The sequence below is a fragment of the Podarcis bocagei genome (assembly GCF_964188305.1).
Source record: "Podarcis bocagei genome assembly, chromosome: 13".
Taxonomy (NCBI): domain Eukaryota; kingdom Metazoa; phylum Chordata; class Lepidosauria; order Squamata; family Lacertidae; genus Podarcis; species Podarcis bocagei.
This window is the reverse complement of record NC_138138.1, coordinates 51,010,009-51,034,013: the sequence shown is the minus strand read 5'-3', so window position 1 is coordinate 51,034,013 and position 24,005 is coordinate 51,010,009. Positions and strand designations below refer to the sequence as shown.

At 45.2% G+C, this 24,005-nt stretch overlaps 2 protein-coding genes and 1 long non-coding RNA gene across 17 annotated transcripts in view; 2 read left to right on the top strand and 1 right to left on the bottom strand.

The window, feature by feature from the left end:
• The first annotated feature begins 2,756 nt into the window (after positions 1 to 2,756).
• On the top strand, positions 2,757 to 13,088 carry HOMEZ (homeobox and leucine zipper encoding). 6 transcript variants are annotated; one of them, XM_081167953.1, is made up of 2 exons: positions 2,757 to 2,866; positions 11,340 to 13,088. In XM_081167953.1, the coding sequence occupies exon 2, from the start codon at positions 11,402 to 11,404 to the stop codon at positions 12,854 to 12,856; it is 1,455 nt and encodes a 484-aa protein (XP_081024079.1). In that variant the 5' UTR covers positions 2,757 to 2,866; positions 11,340 to 11,401; the 3' UTR covers positions 12,857 to 13,088. The 6 variants fall into 6 exon arrangements, with proteins under 6 accessions (XP_081024079.1, XP_081024076.1, XP_081024080.1 ...); XM_081167950.1 differs by lacking the exon at positions 2,757 to 2,866 and adding an exon at positions 2,878 to 3,142; XM_081167954.1 differs by lacking the exon at positions 2,757 to 2,866 and adding an exon at positions 7,695 to 7,820.
• Positions 13,089 to 13,222: 134 nt separating this feature from the next.
• RNF212B (ring finger protein 212B) overlaps positions 13,223 to 24,005 on the bottom strand; it is a 23,732-nt gene continuing 12,949 nt past the window's right edge. For 8 of the 10 annotated variants that reach the window (XM_081168095.1, XM_081168089.1, XM_081168094.1 and 5 more), the window contains exons 5-16: positions 21,203 to 21,318; positions 20,532 to 20,592; positions 20,316 to 20,344; positions 20,080 to 20,126; positions 19,651 to 19,693; positions 19,261 to 19,318; positions 18,756 to 18,801; positions 16,876 to 16,915; positions 16,616 to 16,740; positions 16,336 to 16,397; positions 16,215 to 16,246; positions 14,103 to 15,399 (exon numbers count right to left, since the gene is read on the bottom strand). In XM_081168095.1, coding sequence (XP_081024221.1) covers positions 15,363 to 15,399; positions 16,215 to 16,246; positions 16,336 to 16,397; positions 16,616 to 16,740; positions 16,876 to 16,915; positions 18,756 to 18,801; positions 19,261 to 19,318; positions 19,651 to 19,693; positions 20,080 to 20,126; positions 20,316 to 20,344; positions 20,532 to 20,592; positions 21,203 to 21,318 — 696 coding nt within the window. In that variant the 3' untranslated portion in view covers positions 14,103 to 15,362. The other 2 variants (XR_014001635.1, XR_014001636.1) reach the window with 2 other exon arrangements.
• Positions 16,856 to 19,577, top strand: LOC308572329. The gene is made up of 2 exons (XR_014001724.1): positions 16,856 to 16,992; positions 19,233 to 19,577. It is a non-coding gene; the product is annotated as an uncharacterized lncRNA (long non-coding RNA).

The window sequence follows — 24,005 nt, the reverse complement described above, 5'->3', positions numbered from 1 at the left end:
AGGTGTATAATGAAGGTGGCAGGCGAACTTCCTTGGGAAGAGCATTCCACAGACGGGGAGCCACTGCAGAGAAGGCCTTGTTCTCGTGTTGCCACCCTACAGACCTCTCAAGGAGGAGGCACACTAAGGAGGGCCTCGGAAGGTGATCTCAGGGTCTGGGTAGGTTCATAGGGAAAGAGGCGGTCCTTGAGGTATTGCGGTCCTTATTAATAGGTTGTTCTAATTACATACAGCTTTTATATGGGGATGACAAAGTTATCACGACCTGGATAATAAGAAACAACCAGAAACTAGCTTTCCAGGGGGAAACACAGGAAAGAGCCTCAAGGCTGCCCCACTTTTCAGCCTAGCTGCTCAGTAGCTGCAGCTTCTGGTCCGTCTCCAAGGGAAGCCCCACATACAGCGCACTGCAGCGGTCCAGACGGGAGGTCACCAGATCATAGACAAACAAGACCAGATCAGACGTGGCTGGTGAAGCAGCCTAAACTGGGCCTGAGCATTCCTAGCCACAGCAGCCTCTTCGGACTTGTGTGACAAGTTGCAATCTGGCAGCATCCCCAGACTCCGAGCTTGTTTCTTCTGAGGGAGCGCAACACCACCCAGAGGTCTCAGTTTATTGGCCTCCATCACTGCTTCCAGACACTGGTCTGACACCTTCACAGCCTCTCCGGCTTCAGATGGAATGCAGAGATATGCCAGGAGCGTTGAGATGACACTCTGTGCCAAACTCCCATTTGGCAGCTCCCCAAAGTTTCATTGCTACAGTGGTACCTCGGGTTACATACGCTTCAGGTTACATACGCTTCAGGTTACATATGCTTCAGGTTACAGACTCCGCTAACCCAGAAATAGTGCTTCAGGTTAAGAACTTTGCTTCAGGATGAGAACAGAAATCTTGCTCTGGCGGCGCGGCGGCAGCAGAAGGCCCCATTAGCTAAAGTGGTGCTTCAGGTTAAGAACAGTTTCAGGTTACGTACAGACCTCCGGAACGAATTAAGTACTTAACCCAAGGTACCACTGTACAATAGTGGACCTTATGTTTCCAGACGAGATCCTGGAGTCCTGCTCTTCAGCAAGAGGGCTAAGCCATTCTGACTTGTTGGTGACTCCAGATACGAGACAAAACACAACGCTACTGTGTACTATATACAGTTATTCTAGTCCTTGAAGTAAAGATGCACATGTACAGAGATCCACTAACCTCACCATGCTGTGTAAAACTCACAGCCTCTTCCCCCGACTCACAAATGCAGAGTCAGCAAGTCATGCGCTCCAGCTCACTGGTGTTGCTACGGTAACCCAGTGCACCTGGTACCCTTATCTCAGGACATCCAGACATGGGGGATGTGCTAACTCAAGACATGAGACCAAACACTTTAATTTCAGTCAATGTTCACATTACACCAACACGACTGACCCTCGCGAGCATCCATCCCTTCTCGGGGATGCCCTGCCAAAGCAAGGAGAAGAATCTGCAGCGGGTTCCAGTGATATCTCGTGGAGGTCTCCACTCGTGGCTCTTACGAGATCTCACTGGAAGCCACAACTGCACAAGCGAGGCTTTGGTGGGGGTGGCAAGGGGGTGGTCAGCACCTTCCCAAAATTTTGCTTCAGGTGGCCAAACATGACGGGCCACCTCTGTCCCTTCTGCAAGGACCCAGCCTAGCTGCTCAGTAGCTACAGCTTCTGGTCCGTCTCCAAGGGAAGCCCCACATACAGCGCACTGCAGCAGTCCAGGCGGGAGGTCACCAGATCATAGACAAACAAGACCAGATCAGACGTGGCTGGTGAAGCAGCCTAAACTGGGCCTGAGCATTCCTAGCCACAGCAGCCTCTTCGGACTTGTGTGACAAGTTGCAATCTGGCAGCATCCCCAGACTGGCAGATCACCACTGATGTAAACTCTGCATATTTATCTGGTGTAGGAATTCCTGCAGCCGTCTCTCTGCTTATGTGTGGGGGACCTCTAAATGTGGCTGGACTACCATTCTCATCAGCATCTAAGGGCCAAGCATAGCTGATGGACCAGGAATGAGAGGAGGTGTAGTTCAGTCACGTCAGGCGGGCCAAAGGCTGTGCACATCTGCCTTACTAGAGTTTATCCCTCACATATAATGCATTTTTCCCAATAGTGCCTCTGAGCATGTGCAGAATGGCTTTCCCTCGACATTATGAACATGCTTTCTACAAGGCAGTTGTCCAATGATAGGTTCAAAGAGTAAAGAGGAAGTTGAGTGGAGATGGAAGATCAACAATCCCTGTTTTACTAATGAGGAACGCAAAATCAGTCATCTTGTTTTACTAATGAGGCACCCCAAAATCAACTATAAAGCCAGTGCAGAGTAATGGTTTATGTGCAAGACATATGATGACCAGAAAGGTCACCAAATCCCAGCTGGACTATTAACAAACTGCTAATCAACTTAAGTTTCATTCAGAGTGTGGGTCCACTGAAATTAATGGAGCAATGTTTGTCATGTTAATTGTTTTCTATAGGTCAGCTGTGAATAAAACTTAGTTGAATGCTCTCCTGAGTTTTGAACAAAACCCCACCACAGCACCAAGCTTCAGATCTCTACCCTAATGTGGTCCCATACCTTCCCAATGGCCTCAGGGGGGAAGCAGATGCTTTCTCATCCTCGCAATTGATATTATTTCGACTTATTCACCCACACACAAGCCTCCACATACAAAGATATATTAAAATCGCAGTTTCTCCCTATAGGACACAGAGCAGCCTTATGCCCTGAGCATTCTGGAACGCCTGAAGCCACAATGAAGGGGAGAGGACGCAAAGATGCTTCTGAGCACATTCAGAGTCAAGAACCATTCCCACACATGTGGGGCGAAGGGGCTGGCTTTTCAGGTAAGGGGGTGTGGCTTGAACCTTGGTTCCTATTCAAAAACAGAAGGCCGTCCTGAGTGGAACCCTGGAGTCCTGCTGGTTGGGCGCCTCGCTGCTTGCTTCGCTCTGCTTGGCGATCCCAGGAGTCCGGCTTTGCTGGCCGGCTGCCTCTTCCAGCCAATGGCAGGTCCCCGGCCCGTACGGCTGCCCAGCCCAACCTCCTCCATCCCCGCCGGCTCCCCAAGCGGGCGGAACCCGACTGCAAGGGGGAAGAAGAGCCGGAGCAGGCCCTAGCGGGTGAGTGGCCATGGTCGGCAGGAGCCTCAGCTGCGCCCTCCCCTCTTCCGTTTCGCCTGGGCCTGCTGCGATCCCTCCTCTACTGAGCCTCTCCTTCATTGCCTCCCCTTGGTGCTACATCCCTCCTTTTCCTCTTCCTGGCTTTTCTCCCAGGAACTCTGCTCCTCTTTTCTGCTCTCTTTCTTTAGATTGCTCTCTCTCTTGTCTTCCACATGCAAAATATTCCCCCTTTCCACCGATTCCCGTCTCCTCTCGTCCTTTTCTCTTCCGCCACTCGCCCTACCCCTCCAGCTCTTTCGGCCTGTCCATCCCTCCTTCTTTCTCTTTTGTTTACCACCTCTTCCCAAAACTGCTATAATAAGACGATATTGCGGTGGAGCAAGGAAGGTGGGGAGAAAAATAAACAGCAGTCTTCCGGTTTCCTTCCTTATTTGTTTTGGGAAGCGTGCCTGGGCAAAGTGGGAGCCCTGGGAGAGAAGTGGCAGAGTAGAGAGGAGGAGAGAGTAAGGCATGCTCACAATTGTGTGAGACTGTAGTTAAAGCAGGTAGTCAGGGGTATGGGATAGGGACAGGGGGGCAAGTGGGGAGGATTGCAAGATGCTGCAAAAATATTTGGGGGTGAATTGGACGGGAGACAGTATGGGGTTGTGTCAGCAGTGGTGTGCCTGACGTTTTACAGCAGAGGCTGGGAATGGCAGCCCGGGAGATCCCTGTGGTTCCCCACAACTACCAAGTGACACCAGCTAATGGACAGAGACTAGAGTCTAGGGAGGCAGAGTTCAGTTTTGCTGGGTGCTGCTTTGCCAGGGTGTTCTCTGCAGGGAATGCAGTGAAGAAGCAAACCATTGCAGGTGGCAGGATTGAATCCTTACAGACTAACAAGACAGGTCCCTGCCCCTAGGAGTTTACAGCGGCAGGAGGCCTTATAAGGGAAAGCACACCTTGGTTTAAGAACGGGTTTGGTTTAAGAACAGACTTCCGGAATGGATTAAGTTCGTAAACTGAGGTACCACTGTATAGACCTTTGAAATTGCCCACCCTCTGGCCCAAGGACCCCCCCCCAAAAAAAAATCATACATACATTATAGAAGGAGGCAGTCTCCATCAGAAATTTGAGTGTTGCAACTCTCCTGTCTGCTAGGATACCTGATAATGCCTTACTTGATTGCATTTTCTGGGTTGCCTGGCCATTCCTTTGAGATGGTAAATACTTAGTTCCTGAATCTCTTACGCATATTGATAACAGATACTTGCCAGACTCTAGATTTCATGCATGCACATGAAAGCTTATACCCAGAACAAACTTGGTTGGTCTCTAAGGTGCTACTGGACAATTTTTTATTTATTTCGACTTGCCAGACTGTAGTTGAAAAGGGAGGTGTAAGCTCCTACAATCAAAAGACAATTGGAAAGCTTTCCCCATTTCCTTCCTCCTTGCAGAGAAATATTTGAGGTCAATTTGGGAGAGTCAAAATGGCTTCAGGATTGTTCTCCTGTACTATTTCAGACACGTGGTTTATATACAGTGGTACCCCGCAAGACGAATGCCTCGCAAGACGGAAAACCCGCAAGACGAAAGGGTTTTCTGTTTTGGAGGCGCTTCGCAAGACGAATTTCCCTATGGGCTTGCATCGCAAGACGAAAGCCCATAGGGAAATGCTGGCGGTCGGGAGCAAAGACTTTCGCCCACAGCCGGCCTTCAGAAGAGGACCTCTTCTGAAGGCCGGCGGGGGGCAAAAGTCTTTGCTCCCCCCCCGCCTGCCTTCCCCCCCGCCTGCCCCGGCGATCTTAAAATGCTGGCAGGCGGGAGCGAAGCGTTCGCTGCCGACCCCCAGCATTTTAAAATCTCCCCGTGTCCCGGGGAGATCTTAAAATGCTGGGGGTCGGGAACGAAGCGCTGCCGACCCCCAGCATTTTAAAATCTCCCCGTGTCCCGGGGAGATCTTAAAATGCTGGGGGTCGGGAGCGAAGCGCTGCCGACCCCCAGCATTTTAAAATCTCCCCCTGTCCCGGGGAGATTTTAAAATGCTGGGGGTCGGGAGCGTTCGCTGCCGACCCCCAGCATTTTAAAACGCTGTTCCGAAGCGGGGAGCGGGAACATCTGCCCCAGCCGCCCCACTTCGGAACGCTGTTCCGAAGGGGGGAGGGGGGGGCGGGAACATCTGCCCCATCCGCCCCACTTCGGAACGCTGTTCCGAAGTGGGGAGGGGGGGCGGGAACAGCTGCCCCATCCGCCCCACTTCGGAACGCTGTTCCGAAGGGGGGCGGGGGGGGGCGGGAACAGCTGCCCCATCCACCCCACTTCGGAACGCTGTTCCGAAGGGGGGAGGGGGGGCGGGAACAGCTGCCCCATCCGCCCCACTTCGGAACGCTGTTCCGAAGGGGGGAGGGGGGGGCGGGAACAGCTGCCCCATCCGCCCCACTTCGGAACGCTGTTCCGAAGGGGGGAGGGGGGGCGGGAACAGCTGCCCCATCCGCCCCACTTCGGAACGCTGTTCCGAAGGGGGGAGGGGGGGCGGGAACAGCTGCCCCATCCGCCCCACTTCGGAAAGCTGTTCCGAAGTGGGGAGGGGGGGCGGGAACAGCTGCCCCAGCCGCCCCACTTCGGAACGCTGTTCCGAAGGGGGGAGGGGGGGCGGGAACAGCTGCCCCATCCGCCCCACTTCGGAAAGCTGTTCCGAAGTGGGGCGGGGGGGGGCGGGGACATCTGCCCCATCCGCCCCACTTCGGAAAGCTGTTCCGAAGTGGGGCGGGGGGCGGGGACACCTTCTGAAGGCGGGCAGGGGGCGAAAGTCTTTGTCCCCCTTGCCTGCCTTCCCAGGGGCTTTTAAATCGCCCCGGACAGCGGAGAAGTCCTCCGCTGTCCGGGGCGATTTTAAAATGCCGCCCGCCAGCATTTTAAGATCGCCCCGGACAGCGGAGAAGTCCTCCACTGTCCCAGGGTTTTTTAAAATGCTGGGGGTGGGAAGAAAAGCCCTTGTCCCCCCCCCCCCAGCCTTCAGAAGAGGTCCGGGGGCAGACTGTCCCCGGACCTGGTCCGAAGGCGGTTTCCCTAGGAACGCATTGATTTTCAATGCATTCCTATGGGAAACCGTGCATCGCAAGACGAAAAAACCGCAAGACGAAGAGACTTGCGGAACGAATTAATTTCGTCTTGCGAGGCACCACTGTACTTAGGTATGTGTTTGCCTTATACATTTATGAACATTTATTCTATATTTCAGACCTTTGAATTCTTAGAACACATGCTAAGGTTTCAATCTTATTCACACTTACTTGGGAGTAAGCCCCATTTAATTCAGTGGCGCTGAACTTCTGAACAATACCTACACTCAGTTAAACAAATTGGTTAAGCAGAAAGCTGTTGAGGTGGCTGTGTGCAGTATTGGAGGAAGTCTGCCTCTGAAATCCATTTGCTGGGGATGGTAATGAGCAAAAGAGTGAACTGCGCTTATGCCCTCCTTGTGGGCTAGGGAACATAATGCCAATCTGGTCCAGCAGGACTGCCAACATGGTGCCCTTTGGGTGTTGTTACACTGCAGCTCCCACGAGCCCCTGCTGGCATGGCAAAAGGCCAGTGGTGATGGGAACTGTATTCCAACAACATCTGAAGGACACATTGGCTACCCACCCCCACCCCCAGTCATTTGGGATTTGGCTGCACATGTTACCGGAAAAATCCGAGGGCTCCCTTGGACAAAAAGTAAAGACACCAACCAGAGTAAATTGGAGCAAATCAGCAGCCTGTAGGCTTGGCCTTTATTGAACTGTTGCAACAGGGTGTTCCCCTCACTTGCAGGAGAGAGGAAAAGACACAGAAAATGGTGTGCAAGACCTTATAAAAACTTTTGAATTTCCCATCCTCTAGGTCAAGCCCACCCCCAGAAACATCATGCATACATTACAGAAAGGAGGGGTTGAGGGAGGAGTTGTGGTGGTAACCTGAGTGTCCTGTCACCTGGCTGGTTCCCTTCTACCCTCCCCATGAGTCATTTTCTGAAGACAAAAGGTAGTTGCAATTTCCTGCCCCCTGAGGGAAGATCTGATCATTGTCCTTTGTTCCAGTCCATGCAGAATCCACTCCCATATGAAAGTTCTTTGTGATCTTGATTGTCTTCTGTCTGGGATCATCAGGGTTGGCAAAGCAACTGGGCAGGGCTCCTGTGGATGTGCTGGTATGGTGAAGGGATTATGGTGCCCTGTATCAAACCTTCCCCATTTTGTAGTCTTTCCTTCATGGAGTAAAATAAAAGTGGAACAGTGCAAATCCGATGTATGGTTGATTTTCTATGAATTTATAACAGAAGTGTAGCGTATGTAGTGTGTGTGTGTGAAGTTTGTACAAACTGAATGATGGGGGGGGGGGTTTCCTGCTACACACAGGACCTTTTTCTTGTCGCTGGGTGTACCCAGTAACACAGACAGCCACCAGATATGGGATTAAGGAGCCAGTGGCAGGGTGTGACTGGATGAATGTTAACTCATCAGTTCTGCAGAACCATTTCACATGCAGAATTCCATTCAGTTGCTGTTCTGTTTGTCCTTGCTGTGTCATTCCCATTCTACAGTGGGCCTCCGAACTCCCATGGACCTTGCTAGGTGCTGGAGCTGGATGTGAGGAGCTGAGATTGAAAGAGAGGGACTTTGCCAAGGGCTATGCAGTGAGCAGGTGGCAGAGGTTGGACGGGCCTTGGCTCTGAGTACAGGTGGACAAATTCCTCCACATTTATTTATTTATTTCACTTATTTCCTCAGCTTTTCACTAGATGGCTTTATTTTTATGAGTTTTTGAAAATCATTTTGTTGCAATGTCAGAATTTGTTAACGACTTTAACTTTCTTTTGAAAACAAGATGGGTTAAAAGTTCTTAAATCTCTTTTATAATAAATTGTATTTATTTTCAGTGTATAAACACTAGGGTTAAGCTATTTTTTAAAGGGGTGGGGAGTTTTGGGCAACTTAATGGGAGCAGATCTGCAGAAGCTGATGGAGAAAATGAAAAAGGTTAAGGAAAGCACCCCTTAAATAAATAAATAAATAAAAACCAAGTAAATGCAAGTTAGGATAGAGGACCCGAAGTGTCTGGCTCCCCTTTAAGGGCCAGCTTCCTGGGGATTGAGAAACCCCGCCTTCTTCCCTCTGTTTCCCAGCGTGCACTGCAGGGAGCAGGGAAGAGAAAGAAGGAAGGAAAGTCCTGAAGTGGGGGAGGAGTCAAGGGAGAAAAGTGAGTACTGTATAGAGGAGAGAATTCAGGCTTGGGGAGATGGGAGGGGATTTTGACCTAGGGAGGAAAAGCAAGAGGGAAGGTTAGGCAGTGCTGGAAAGAGGAATGTTGAAGTTAAAGTAGGTTGCTGGCAAAAGGGGGTGGTACTGTGAAATCTCAGGATATCGGTTGGGTAAACGGTCCTCCTTTGGGGGTTCTTATGTCTGAGTACCTGGAGAATAGTTATACACAGACACATATTCCACAAAATTCCTCCCCTCAAAGATCGAATGATAGTACTATGATGTTTACATAGTTAGTTGCAAAACCTTGGAGAATGCGGTCTGCTTTTTGATGGATTTGTGATTTATTTTGTATTAATGCTGACTTTTGGGGCATTTAATCTTCTGGTGCCTTTGGAAATTGGCACTCATTGCTCCATTGTTGCTTCATTATCCTATTTAATTAAAGGCCATCTGCTTTCTAAAACTATTAGAGAAAAATTGGAATTTCAGTCTGGCTGATCAGTGCTGTGTGTGTGTACAGACATATACAGACAGACAGACAGACACCCCTGTGTGTGTGTGTGTGTAAATCATTGTATGCTGAAATACATAACAGGCTCCCCAGAGGCTTGCAGTTTAAAAGATTTGGATGAATACGAGGGAACACGTGAGATAGCATAAGGTAAATGCGGAAATTGGATCAAACTGGAGTCCCAAGTGAACAATTCTAGAACATATATAATGGAACTAAACAGATGCACACAGTGTTGAAACTGAGCTATATATCTTTCCATGCTCTAGAGCAATTTTTTCCAAAGTGATGGCTAATATAGCTCCCCACACCCCAGGTTGGTAGAATTGCGCAGGGAGTGAATACAGACCTCAGAGTCAAAGGGGGCTGAATTGTTAAACCCGTACCAGAAGAGGACCAGTGTTAGAAACTGAGATATGAAAGCTAGGAGCTAAACGGCACCTTAAACCTAGGTTATGGGCGCAACAATGGAATGTATTGGTATGCTTTTTTTATAACAAGAATACAAAGCTGAAAGTGAATGAACTGCACCTAAAATATTGTGTTCATCTTTCACATGGTCTAGTCTTCCCCCTGCCCACTCCCCTAATATTCTTAAGAGGGTCTCTCCTCCAGAGGTATCTGAAGAAGTGTGCATGCACACGAAAGCTCATACCAAGAACTAACTTAGTTGGTCTTTAAGGTGCTACTGGAAGAAAAAAAATTTTTTTACTTCTCCTCCAGAGAGTAGCTGGAAGAGGGGAGGAAGATAAAGGTCCTCCTTTCTTTCCACTCTGCAGTTTTAATCTGAAATCTTAGGCGCTGAACTGAGCCCTTAGCTCAGAAACTGCTTGCACTAATGAAATTCCCTGTCTCAAAATGAACTTAGAACAATGGGAGTGTTGAACACTGAAAAGGACTAGGAGTGGAAAATAAAATTTCTGTGTATTGTTTGAAAATTTAATCAGGAACTATGAGTATCAGAAATAAAAGGCATGGGAATGTACAGAGGGTACCTTCCTTGCCTATGAGGAATGTTTATTATATATTGATTTAAAAAACAAAAAAATGTTTCACTTGTTGATGACAACTTTGTAAGCTTATCAAGGGGTAAATGAACTCAGATATTTGGGAAACCCTGTTTTAGGGGGCATCAGCAGGCTTTGGGGGACCCCAAGGTTTGCAGAAGGACAAAAAAAGTCAGAGGAAAATGCCTAAAACAGAAACACACCCAAACACCCAAATGAAGACTGAGCCTATTCAGTGGCCATAGAATTGCTGGTTGGATGTTTGGGGTAGGGTAGCGGAGGCAGAGAACTGATGGGGAGGGGGATGGAGCAGCTGGACTCCTGAACGACGGAATTGCATACTGTAACATTTTGTTGCAGACCCTACGTGTTTTTCTAGTCTCAAACCAGATCTAATTCTGGCTTCATAGCTTGCTTAATAAGAAGGAAATTAAAACTGTTTGCCAGTTTGGATGTATGGAAAACTGATTTAAATAAGCCTCAATATTGGCAGCAAATCTGGGAGCATGAGAGGAGGGAAGGGGTCTGGAATGAGTGCAATGGCATGCAGTTTGTTTGGGGGCTGATAAGTTACTTCTGAAGCAGGCCAAAAGGCCATTTAATTGCTATATGTTATTTAGAAGGGAGGCTGTGTTGGTCTGCATCAGTAAAACAGTCCCGTGACTCTGAAGCAGTGAGCCTGTGTTTAGGCTGTAGCACTTTGGGATTGCAGGTGGCACCTCTAATGATAACCACAGTGGTACCTTGGTTTATGAGCTTAATCTGTTCCGGAAGTCTGTTCTTAAACCAAAACCATTCTTAAACCAAAGTGCACTTTCCCTAATGAGGCCTCCTGCTGCCGGTGCCCTTCCACTGTTCGGATTCCGTTCTTAGACTGAGGTAAAGTTCGCAAACTGAGACACTACTTCTGGTTTTCCAGAATTCATAAACCAAATCGTTCGTAAACAGGACTGTTCTTAAACTGAGGTACCACTGTAAATGCTTTTCTATCACCCCACACCACCCTGACCAATTCTCTGCACATAGATAGAAGGCTAGGTTAGAACTCCTCTCCCAAACACAGTGGCTTGCTATATACAGTGGTACCTCAGGTTAAGAACTTAATTCGTTCTGGAGGTCCATTCTTAACCTGAAACTGTTCTTAACCTGATGTACCACTTTAGCTAATAGGGCCTCCCGCTGCCACCGCCGTGCCATTTCTGTTCTCATCCTGAAGCAAAGTTCTTAACCCGAGGTATTATTTCTGGTTAGCGGAGTCTGTAACCTGAAGTGTATGTAACCTGAAGCGTATGTAACCCGACGTACCACTGTACAGGAAATATTTCTTTTCTTCACCTGGAAGTGAACACTACAATTTCCTCATTGTGGTGCTATCTCTCCTGTCCCCACTTCCTCTGATGTAATTTCTTCTTCTTTTGACGCATATTCTTCCTTTACTCTTTGGTTCTAGCTGTTCTGAGGGACAGAAGCTGATCCCCGGAGATAGAAGACTTCTTGTAGACGACAGCAGTCATGCCCCCCAACAAGGTTGCCCCTGGCTGCCTTGGCTCACCTCCCGGTTTGATCTGCCTACCACCCATCTCTGAGGACCTCCAGTTGGTGTGGACACAGGCAGCACAGACAAGCGACCTTGATGGCAACCAGCATCTGCTACAAACTTTCAGCTATTTTCCATACCCCAGCCTCTCTGATCTGGCCTTGCTCTGCCTGCGTCATGGCCTCCACATGGAAAAGGTCAAGGCCTGGTTCATGGCACAGCGCCTACGCTGTGGCATCAGTTGGAGTGCAGAGGAAATTGAAGAGACTCGAGCTCGCCTCATCTACCATCAGGACCAACTTCACTTTAGCTGCCTGCTTGCCAGGAATGATGATGACCCCTGGCACCAAACTTGTAAGAGTCAGGAATATCACCAATCGGTTCCAACCTCTGTGCACCATTCCACTAAATATCCGCCGAACCAGCAGTCTTCCATAACTCCCTTAAGCCACTTCACCACAGCCCAAGGAATGAGGGAACTTGGGAGAATCACTCAGGACATTTGGGAATTGAAGGGGAATGTCTTGTCCCACCATAACAAAGTTCAGGAGAACTGTGAACCTTCAGGAACCTCCGTGCAGCTTCACAATACCAAAGAAATCCTTTCTAGTTCTTATCTACCTACCACAACCACCAGCTTGGATCGCAACTTCCATAACTCTCACCCTATGACCTGGGGTCTCACCAAAGCATCCCTGCAGCCGGCTGAACCTGTCACCCCTGCAGTGAATGGTGGGCATCACCCAGTGATTCTTCCAGCGGTCTCTTCCGCCAAAGCTACCCCATCATCCTCTACAGCTACAACCAATGTTGAGTCACACAGCCTTCAGAACTATCAGTGCACTGTGGGAGATCAGCAGCAGGCTTCAGGTTACCTCTCGGACATTCTTCGCAAACCTAGGCGAAAAACAAAGGAACAACTGGATATGTTAAAGTCCTTCTTCCTTCGTCGTCAGTGGGCCAGGAGAGAGGATTATCACCAGCTGGAGAAGATCACTGGGTTACCACGAGCAGAGATCATCCAGTGGTTTGGAGACACTCGCTATGCCCTCAAACACGGCCAGCTGAAATGGTTTCGGGACAATGCAGGACAGAATCCAGAGCCTGTCTCCTCATTACCTTCTCACCCACTGCATGCTCACCATCCAGACATAAGCCCACTGAAACGGTATCGTGCAAGCGACCTGCAGCTGCAGGAAAACAACTTGTCGGCACTGTGCCAAGAGTCTGGCATAGAGGCTGAGCAGGTGCTGAAGTATTTCAATTCACACTCGCCAGCACCATGTGAGGTAGAGGTGTGCTTGGGGGATGAGGACGAAGTAGATGAGGAGGTGGCAGCCGCTATGATAAAAGTAGAAGATGAAGACTATGAGGAAGATGATGATAATGAGGACGAGGAGGAGGAGGACGATGAAGACTGGGTTGCCTAGGGCTCTTGTGTGAATGTTGGATGGATGCTAGCGATTCTGGACTTCTGAGATAGGTCTGGGGGAGGGATCAAGATGCAACTGGCAAATGTGTTATGAGGTTCTGTTCCATCAAATTCCTGCCCTTAGCCATGGTTCCAAAACACTGAATTTGGTCCCCTTTTCTGTTCCAGCATATTTATGTGTGTGTTTTTTCAAGTTTTAGAATTGAAGTAAAATAAATTTGTACCATGCAGTGATGTGTTTAATCAGAGATTAAAAAAGGTGTAGGATAGGGGGCTTCCCACACCCTTTCTCCAGAATCCATAGAACGAGCCCGTTCAGTAGTGTGCTGGACCTATAAATTTCTTTCTTATCGAACTTTCGAATTGCAGCCTTTGTGTTGTGCTCATAGAGTCCAAATTGTTTCCTTCTTCTAGAATCCTGATGCATTTTTCTTTCTTGCCGTTCTTGGGTTCTAAAGCTGCTACTGTTCCCTCATTTTAAAGGGGGTATCTGGGATGAGAGAACCATGTTGATTCTGCTTTGTTTCACTGCTTCCAACTAATTATTTGACTCCTGCTTCTGTCAGTGTTTTCCTCACTGGCACAGTGACATGGCTTATATGACTCTCTGTACCTTCACTTACGGAACAATGTCTTTTTTCAAATTCCATCCAGAAAATATATAACATCTGGCTACTCTCCCATGTATCAATCCTATTTCATTCTGCTAAGTGAAGCAGCAGCCTAGGGAATACAATGAAGAAACTTTTTTTTTTTTTTTTGGCTTTACAAATCAAAGTCCCTTTACTGACAGAACACATTAAAAAATGTAATTTAGACTAAGCTCTTCCAGGCTTTTAGCTCTAACGCACCCCTCCTTGGCTCCCCCCCCCCCCGTTTGTTTACTTATGGGATTTTGTTTTTCATTTTTAAAATTGTGGCCCAAAATTACAGTTATAAATATTTGATTTTTGGCAGTTGCCAATCAAGGATGGCGACTTTGTGCCTTAATCTCAGTTGTCTTCCGTTTTATTCTCTCCTTGCATTTTAATTGCCTCTTCTTTGTACAGCTTCTAACTTTTCTTCTGCTCTTGATGATCTTAGAATAATAGAATTGTAGCGTTAGAAAGGACCACGGGCATCATCTAGTCCAACCCCCTGCAGTGCAGGAATCTTTTGCCCAACTTGGGGCTCAAACCCATGACCCTGGGGTCTCATGGGTAAGAGTCTCATGCTCTACCGACTGAGCTCCTTAGGTGGATGTCATCACCCTTTTTTATTCATTCCTGTGCTCTCCCTTTACTGGTGCCTTGATCCGTCAGTTTTCACTTTGGTCATATATCCATTTTGAACTAGATGGGTGATGGCTATGAACTGAAAGCCACCACTTTCCACAGCAGCTTACTTGAAGGTGAGGTGTGATGTAGAGACCATCTCCTTTATGGAAAAAATGGAGGAAGCATTGCTGTTTGTATGCCATCTTTGTTCCATTCACAAAGCCAATACCGTCACTGAAACAGGAATGTGTTTCCTACCCTGCTCCCCGCCCCAGAATCTAAGGGATCGAAAGCTGCTGTAAACTCTCAGAACTGGCCTTAGATCATTTATAAGGGGTTATGGGGAAGATGGATTCTGAGATTTATAGAGCGATGAGTAGGCAGAAGATTGTACATAGTGATACTAATCTGCGTTTAAAAAACAACAACCCTATTTATTAAATCACCGTTTCAAGCATTTTTACAGAGTGGCTGAAAAGGCAACAGCTCTTCCCCCTGCTAGAAAAACTAAAAATATTGGTATAAGTTGGTCAGTTGTGCAGAGAGAGAGAGAAGGCGGAACATGGGACTGTACAAACTTGTGTGATATTGAAGGAGATAAATAAAATAGACTGAGGTGTGGATTTAGTTCAAATAGCCATAACTGAGGGATTCTCTTGATAATTAGTCTTTTCCTTAATAATAATGATAAAAATACAGCTTCTTTTTTATCTTTCAAAGAAATACTTGTCACGTCCTTACTCTGGAAAGCAACTTTGGTTATACAGTATGGAGAAAGTAGTCCTATATTCCATGCAACTGGAATAAAAAAGAAGGAACTTTTCCATTGAGTTACTAGTGGCTAAATTGCAGCTGAGAACTTCAAAAATACTTGCTATCTTCTCAACAAATAAATATGATTTCAATTTTGGCAAGTTTATTTTATGATATACGAACTGCTTAATAAGTTGCAATAGAGTCTGCTAGAAAATGCCCTAGCCTAGTAACACTGAGCCTTGAAATAAGCCTACTAAGTCTGCCTTTGATCACCTTTCCTTCAACAAGAGACCCTGCAAATATATATTACACCACTTAAGTCTATCACATGTTAGATCTCCTGAAACTATAGTGTTACGAGAGAGAGAGAGAATACTTTTAGTGGATGGCTTTTCACCAAGGCCCCAAAAATTCAGCAGAGTTTATGCAGAAACAGGAAATATCATCTTGCCCATGTTGAGATTGGTAAGCAGAGAGTTGCTTTTGTCCTCCCTATTTTTGTTGGTGGGCTTGGCTGTTGGATGAATGCCTGTGAGAAAATAAAATGAGCTAGTTGCATACTGTAGGGTTCACACTTTAGTTACAAATGCAGCTTATTACTCAGTTATGTTCAACAAAACTTTTCTGTTTGTGGTTAAGTAATGCACTTCAGCCTGTATCTAGAGCACAATATCGGGCTTAGGCAGGAGTTTGTGTCTTATGCAGATCAAGTACCTGGCTTGGCTCAGCAGAAGGAGGAAGTGACAGAATACTTGATACTGCAAATCCCAGAAGTTCAAAACCTTGTATTACCCCCCCCCCTCCCAAGCTCTCTTTTACAAGCCCTTGTAGTCTCCTAACTCAGAGAGTCCCCAACATTTTTTGGCTTAGAGGCTTTGAACCCTGATCCCATAAAAGTGGGCAAAATACAGCCCAAAATAAAAAACATAAGCAAAAAATAAAGGCAACCCTCTTCAAATTAAACCCAAATGGGAGTGCCCAAAGGTGTCCACAAATAATGTGTTGTGGGGGGCACAGCCCTGATTCCTGGTGGGAGCAGGGGCATGTCTAGGGGTTGGCCCCTGCTAAGTGCACAGGCTCAGGAGTGGCACAAAAACCTCACTTCTCCACTCTGGCTTGAAGTGGCTAAGAGCCCACCTGCCCATCCATGCACTCCACAGGCTGTTTCTCTGCTGCTCTGAGCGAGGGCTCTCTCCCCAGTCAGCCAGTGGTGCTGTTTTGAGTTTCTAGTCCATGGTTTCTCCCAGCTTCAGAGGCACTGATACATCTCCATGCCAAGGGCACAAGTGGGCCTAGGTATGCCTCTGGGTGAGAGGATGGTGAACTAAACAGGTTACCACTTACCTGCAGTGAAAGGAGCGAGGGGTGAATCTCAGCTGAGAAGACAAAAAGAAAAGCAGTTGTTCAAAATGCTCCAATGATAAGCTTTGCCCAGCCCATACTCATTTCACAGACTGCTTCTCACCTGTATAGGCCGTAGTCTCTCACTGCTACGATGTTCTGGCATAGAAACCCCCTCTGTCTGATCTGTGGGTTAAAGCCAATAGAGAATGGATAATTAGAAAGTATATGGTGGGATTCTGAGGCTGAGTGGTATGTGTCACCCCAACCCTTAGAATGCAGCTTGCATTGTAATTACGGTATTACTACAGTGAACTATAGTGTACAATGATAGCATTGTTGAGTACTGGAGGGAATATGGAAGAATAAAAGGTGCAACTGTTAGCAGCAGGGTACTTTCTCACCAGAGAAGATGTTGAGGTTGAAGCATGGGGTTTCTTGTTGCTGCCTAGCACTTTGATTTTGCCTCGCCATGGGGGTGTGTGAGTTGACATTCATGCTGGAGGTGTGAGAAAAGGCAGGAGAAGGCCTGAAAGAAATGGAGAGATGAATGGTGGTGAGAAATGCAAATTACTGTGGCAAGTAATACTAATGCCATGGCCTTTTCATGGTCATGTGATAATAGTATCCTGGAGGGAATATCATCCCTCACCCTGGAACTCACCTGAAGAATAAACTTTGAGTGGAACCTGAAGAAGGAGTAGCTGCAAAATAGAACAAAGTATTAAGCCTCAAGTGATTATCGGAGAGTCTGTGGAAAGGTGACAGGAGAAGAACAAAGGTAAGCATGTAGGACTTTACTTTTCTTAGATACAATAATGTATTTGCCCATTTAAAAGAGGGGACAATTTCCCTTCTTGGACATTGAATAAGCTTTGGAGGCTGAATCTTACACTCTCCTATTCCTGGTCTTCCATTGCCACCTTTTGGTCTTTTGTATTATTTGTAGTCAAAACATATACAGCATTCATAAGAGTCTGGGATTCTGAGGTATACTATTTCTGATACTGGAGGTATATTCCACTAGCAGCCTTCAATAGTCTTATGCTTCATCTATTTGTCTAAAACACATTTTTAAAGCCATCCAAAGTGCTGACCATTACAACTTTGTCTGGTAGCAAATTCCAGAGTTAAATGATGTACTGTGTGACTAAGTAGTTGTTGTTTAGTCGATTAGTTGTGTCCGACTCTTTGTGACCCCATGTGTGACTAAGAACTTCCTTTCATCTGCCAAATTCATTATAAAATATCTATTGGCTTCTAGTATTATGAGGAGAAAAACTCTATGCAGCTTCTCCATACCATGCATAAATTTAGACACTTCATTCTCGTCCTTCCACCTTATTCACAATTTATCTAAACTAACCCCCCCCCATGTAGATTTTCCTCATAAGCAAGTTGCTCCAGTCCCTTGATTATATTCATTACCTTTTTCTTAACCTTTTCCTGTTCTACAATATATTTTTTAAGGTGTGTTACCAGAACTGTGCACAGTATTCTCAAGTATGGTTGCACCATAGATGTGTATAATTGTATTGGATATATCACCCCTTTTCTTACTATCCTGTACAATTTGGCCTCATAGGCATCTCACTGCTCATCTCTTATTCCAGATCGTTTCTGCACAGGTTAAAAAGCAAAAGTACTAATTGATGACCAGTATTGTAATAAAATATAGTGTTATGAAAATTCTATTTATTCTTACTCTCTGCTCCCTCTTTAGCTAGTTACTGATGTAAGTGAGGATCTGTCCTCTTATCCCATGGTTGGTAATCATACTCAGGAGTTTTTGATGAGAAATGTTTTGAAAGTGTTTGGCACTATGTTTGACACTCCCAAAGAACTGAATAATGTTAATGGGACAAGTATTACACTTCTAGTAAACATGCTAGTTTTTATTCAGCAAGTCTTTTTATGTTTGGCAATTCTTCATAATGCTCTCTGCCAGCTTTCCTACAACTGACATTAAGCTAACTGGGCAGTACTATCCTAGATCTCCTTGGATTCCCCCTTTTAAAAATTGGTGTTACATCGGCGATTTTCCAGTCCTCCAGTGTGGGGGCTGATCTTACAGAAAAGTTACATATTTCTAATAAAAGATCAGCAGTTTCACCTTTGAGTTCTTTAAGAATTCTTGAATGGATGCCGTTTGGATATGATAAGTTAATTTGTTTTTAATTTGTCAGTATGGCCTAGGACTTCATCTCTTGTCACCACTATTTCCCTTGGTTCCTCAGGCTCTCTTCCTGAGAAAATTAGTTCAGACATAGTGACCTGCCCTATGTCTTGTGCAATGAAAACCAATGTAAAGCATTCATTCAGCTTGTCTGCAATCTCCTCTTCCTCCTTTAGCACACCTTTGACTCCTTTATCATCCACAGGTCTAACTGCCTCCCTAGCTGGTTTCCTGCTTCTAATGTATATAAAAATACTTTAGTGTTGCTCTTAATGATTTTGGTAGTGTGATCCTTGAATTATTTTCCCCACCCCAATCTCTTATTGTCTAGTTGTGTTCCCTACCTTTTATTTGAAGCTATTTCTTACCATTTATAGAGTCAGCTGGGGTCATCCTAGTGGATCCTGTGGCATGCTGGGTACAAGTGAGAAATCTCTGCTTTTTAATATTATCTAGAAAAGTTATTACATGGTAAAATAAGGCAACAACATTATAAACACCTTAATTCTAAATTTTACATTACAATTCAATCTGCACTTGTTATTTATGTGTCCTGTAGGCCTTATCAGACAGATGATATTAACAGCTCCCACTGACCTTGTTGCAGTTATTGCCTTGGTGAGTCCTTGTTGGCAACAGGAGAATAGTTCTTTTGCCATGGCAATGTATTAAGTACTGAGCACTAAGCCTTGATAACACAAAACAGTAAACAGTGTGTGACGAGGACAAGGCTTCTCTTTTCATGGGCATATTATATCAATGGCTCCTGGTTCTCAGAATTCACTGTGACACTGAGTTTTTGAAGAACAAAAACAACATATCCATCTTATCTTTTCCTTTTCTAGGTAAAGGACAGCAGTGGTGGAGACTCACTTGCCAGTTTGATAGCTGGCTGGTTCTGGAAGAGATGGCATCCATGGAAGATGAGCGACTACGGAGAATAGAGGCACAAAAAATCCAGGAGTCACTGGTGGGAAGGCTAGATAGGCAAGCAGACAGATAATATCTATGCATTGCCTCTACTAAGAGGTCTAGATTCCTAAACTAGAATTCAATTTTTGATGATAGGATACTGTACAGAGGAAAGATCATAACATGAAGTGTACTGTGTTTAGAGTTGGAATTTTTTTTTTTACTTAAAGAGGAAAAAAATAAACTGAAATTCCTCTGGAATTGTGAGCAAATGCCTACATTTTTGCTGTTGTTTTTATAACAATGCCTCACACCTACAACCAAAGAATATGAATTTCCTGATTCACCTACCTGACTACCTCACTGGAGTGCTGGGAAATAGGTTGTGGTGTAACTGCAAAATATGAAATAGTTTACTGTAGAGACAGTAACAACATACTGTGCTAGAGAAAAGATGTTGGTCTGAGTCATTATAAGGAAGGTAATAAATATGCATCTTCAAGGGCCAAAAAGACATGTGCAAACCTTTACCCTGATTTTATAGAGAAATATTTGAGCATATGTTTGTACCTGTCCATCCCTCTCAGGGAAACATGTTGGATTGCATGTGTGTACATGTGCAAAGGCATTTTTTAGATAGGTAAGTAGCCACTTATTGCTATGTGTTCAGGGCCAGAACACATGCATTCACATGCTCATAAACAAACAGATACACTGTAATGTGAACATTTGCTCAAGGGCATTGATGCATGCCTACAGAGGCCCCATCTTTCTACCTACCTCTGGGTGATGGGTGTGTGACACCGACTGGCCTCGGAGTGCTGTTTCTGCAGCAAATTGAAATGAATTTTGTTCAGTCAGGGTCAAAGGCATGTGACTGTGCCCCAGGTGTTTTGCTGCCCTGTGGCCTCAAACTCAGCTCTATCGTTTTGCCACAGATACGTTGGTTGGTGTCTACATTTTATGTGCTGCAGTTCCTGGCAAATGTTCCAAGAAGGCAGAACTAACACACTGACCTGCTACTCTGGCGGTGTCTCGGAAAAGCCTGTTGAGAGAAAAGGGTGGGTTTGCAGGACCAAATGCAAATATAAGTAACCTGCAGGGAGGTTGATTCACTTTTCCCATCCCAACATTGACAAAGGCACGGAGGAGCAGAACTTGTTTCTACCAGCAGATGGTGTCTGGAACTCAATCACAAAAAATGTGATTTGTTTCCAGCAAAGGGCTCCTACCTTCATGTTGTTACACTTTTTCTTCAGTTCCCTGTTCTCTCTCCGTATTGCCTCCAAATTCCTAAGCCAAGGGGAGTAGGGGGAAAGAAATGGAAGATAGGTGGTCTGACTAATTATATTGCATTGCCTTACATTAATACATTATATTACATCCAGTTATACTGTTGACCCTTTAGGCAGGAACATTTTGGCAGAGAGATGTGGGATGTATGTCTGTGGGGTTATGCAGACCAATAGTTCCATTTCACATTAACATGTCATAATATCTAGTACTAATGGAATAGGAATATGGTCCTTTTAAAATAACAGTATACATATTTATCCCCATTTGGTTGCTTTATGTGTATAATGTTAATGCAGGAGCTCACTCCACCCCTTACCAGGATTCTGCCATCAATCAATAATAAAAGAGCTGCTTACAAATTAAACGAGAATTCAAGAATATTTCATATGAACCTTCTTTATATTGTTTTCAGGAGGAGGAATAGGTTATACTGGGAGATAATGACTGGCCCAAGATTAACAAGTGAGTCTCAGGACTAAACAGGGATTTGAACTTAGGCTTCTGCAATCCTAGTTCAACACTTCAATGGTCTTCCTCATGACGGCTCTACTAAATCCTGCAGCTACAACTAACACTGTTTGCCTTAGTTCATGGGAACACAACCTGCTTTTCTTGGATAGTTAGTTTCTGGTGAGCTTCCTGAAGGGCTCCCTCTGCTTTTGAAGCATTGTGTTTGTAGAAAGAAACTAAAAGCTCCATCTGGCCCTTCTGGAACATGCACACCTAGGAAGAGAAACAAAGGGAATGAAATAAAAGGATTGAAAAGCATGTGGGGGCAACCCAGTCTGATGGGCGGGGTAAAAATAATAAAGTTAATATTAAAAAAAAATCCTTCCTGTAGCACCTTAAAGACCAACTAAGTTAGTTCTTGGTATAAGCTTTCGTGTGCATGCACACTTCTTCAGATACACTGAAACAGAAGTTGCCAGATCCTTCTATATAGTGAGAAGGTGGGGAGGGGTATTACTCAGAAGGGTGGTGGGAATTGGAGATTGGCAGATAGCTGAGATGAGCCTGTTGACGACTCTTAACGGCTGTAATAGGTCTTACAGGGAAAGGCAAGGGGTGAGAAGGTGAGAAATGGCTTAGTCATGTATAATGAGATAAGAATCCAAGGTCTCTGTTCAGACCAGGTCTCTCCATTGTTTTAAGTTTGGTAATGAGTTGCAATTCAGCAGCTTCTCTTTCCAGTCTATTTCTGAAATTCCTTTGTAGTAAATCTCCTAGGACATTCTATACAAGATCTCAAAGTAGCTGTTTTACTACAAAGGAATTTCAGAAATAGACTGGAAAGAGAAGCTGCTGAATTGCAACTCATTACCAAACTTAAAACAATGGAGAGAGACCTGGTCTGAACAGAGACATTGGATTCTTATCTCATTATACATGACTAAGCCATTTCTCACCTTCTCACCCCTTGCCTTTCCCTGTAAGACCTATTACAGTCGTTAAGAGTCGTCAACAGGCTCATCTCAGCTATCTGCCAATCTCCAATTCCCACCACCCTTCTGAGTAATACCCCTCCCCACCTTCTCACTATATAGAAGGATCTGGCAACTTCTGTTTCAGTGTATCTGAAGAAGTGTGCATGCACACGAAAGCTTATACCAAGAACTAACTTAGTTGGTCTTTAAGGTGCTACAGGAAGGAATTTTTTTTATTTTGACTATGGCAGACCAACACAGCTACCTATCTGTAAAGTTAATATTATTATTATGTGCCCTCCTAGTCAAGTTTGGGGACTGTGACTTGCTTCAGGAGATCAGAAATGGAATATGGGTCCTTTCAACTCTAGGGAACATACTAGACAGGAAGCAAGTGGCATAGTGCAGTGGTACAGCATTTGCCCTACATATAGATGGTCACAGGGTAAATGGAGCAGTGACCCACTCACCTCAGTCTGCCCCCAGTTAGTCCCCACTTGCCTACCTCCTTACAACCAGCCCTGTGAGTGGTACTGGCTGTCAGCTTCCTCCTCCTTGGACTCAGTTTTACCCTTGTGCAACTCGACAGGGAGAAAGACAGGAACAAAACCAGAATTAATGGGCTCTGTCTGTCTTAGGTTCCAACTATGGTGGACTTCTTTGCCTGCTGCCCTGCCATTCCCAATGGGCACCAGCCACCACAAGACACAGGTTCAATGTCTACTAATCAGAGTAGACTGGGCTAAATGAATGAGTTGTCTGACTTAAGGTTATATAGTTTTGCATGTTCACTCCAGTCATAATGAGATGCACATCATGTTGCACAAGCGACTGAGAGTTTGTGCTAATGGCTGTAATTGAACAAAGTGATAAGAGTCCCTAAATTGTTTTTTAACTTTGAGAAATTAAGAAATAACCCATGAGTTTGCTAGGGGGAGCTTTTAGAAAGGAAAATTGACAGAAAACTCTGGCATATGTGCCTAGCCTTTGCCTGCTAATACTTTGAGGGAGCTGAAAGCTTGCTGCAGTCAAACAGTTGGCTAAAGGTAAGTACGAATGACAGGGTATCTACCACGTACTTGAAGTGCAAAATAAAGACACAATAACAACTTTGGAGATAAAACTCCCGTTTCAAAAATGTTGGAAAAAACATGTTGCAAAAGTGTATCAAGTCGATAGACATCTGAGGTACTGTGGTGGGCATGCAAAGCTAGTGGAGTGCAAAGGGGAAGGTCAGAAATGGAGAGCTTCCTGAAAATATTGGAAATGCAGCAATTACAATATTCACATACCTGAAATTCCTAGATAGAGAGACACCCTTTACACTTGTGGCACCCTGTTTTTAGAATTCTCTCCCATGGTCAGCTTTCCCGGCATCTACATTGCCATATTTTCAGCAGCAGGTGAAGACCCTTTAATTTTTACAGGCCTTATAAATGTTTTCACTGTTTTAAATACTGCTTGATTCTACTGTTTTATCACTGTTTTCATTAGACTATGCTTTTGTTGTTTTTAAAAATACCTGTAGACTACCTTAGGAACTTTGTTGTTGAAGGTGTGATATATACACATTTCCCAAATAAATAAATACCTTTATTATTGTCACTACAGTAATATCCACCAATGAGAAGTAGTATCTTGCTCAGGGGAGGGAGTAGTAGTATATTGCTCAGGGTAATTACCAAGGCTTGTGAGATATAGATAAAATGGCAATCCTGGCAGATTTTAATGTTCAGGTGCTGCTGATTCTGCTGAAATTCTATCTGATTATTAACTAGTTGGTCTGTATATTTATATGGCTCTTTTATCTAGATTTGTTATAGTAATTAATTAGCTAAGTTGGCAAAGAGGACCACTATTATTATTAACCCTTCCCCAGATTGGTTATTAACTACTCCTATAAATGACCTTAGATTTAACCCCACCCCCATAGCCCCAAGCTATTGGAAACGGGGTGAAATGTAACTTCTTTTCAAATCATATTCT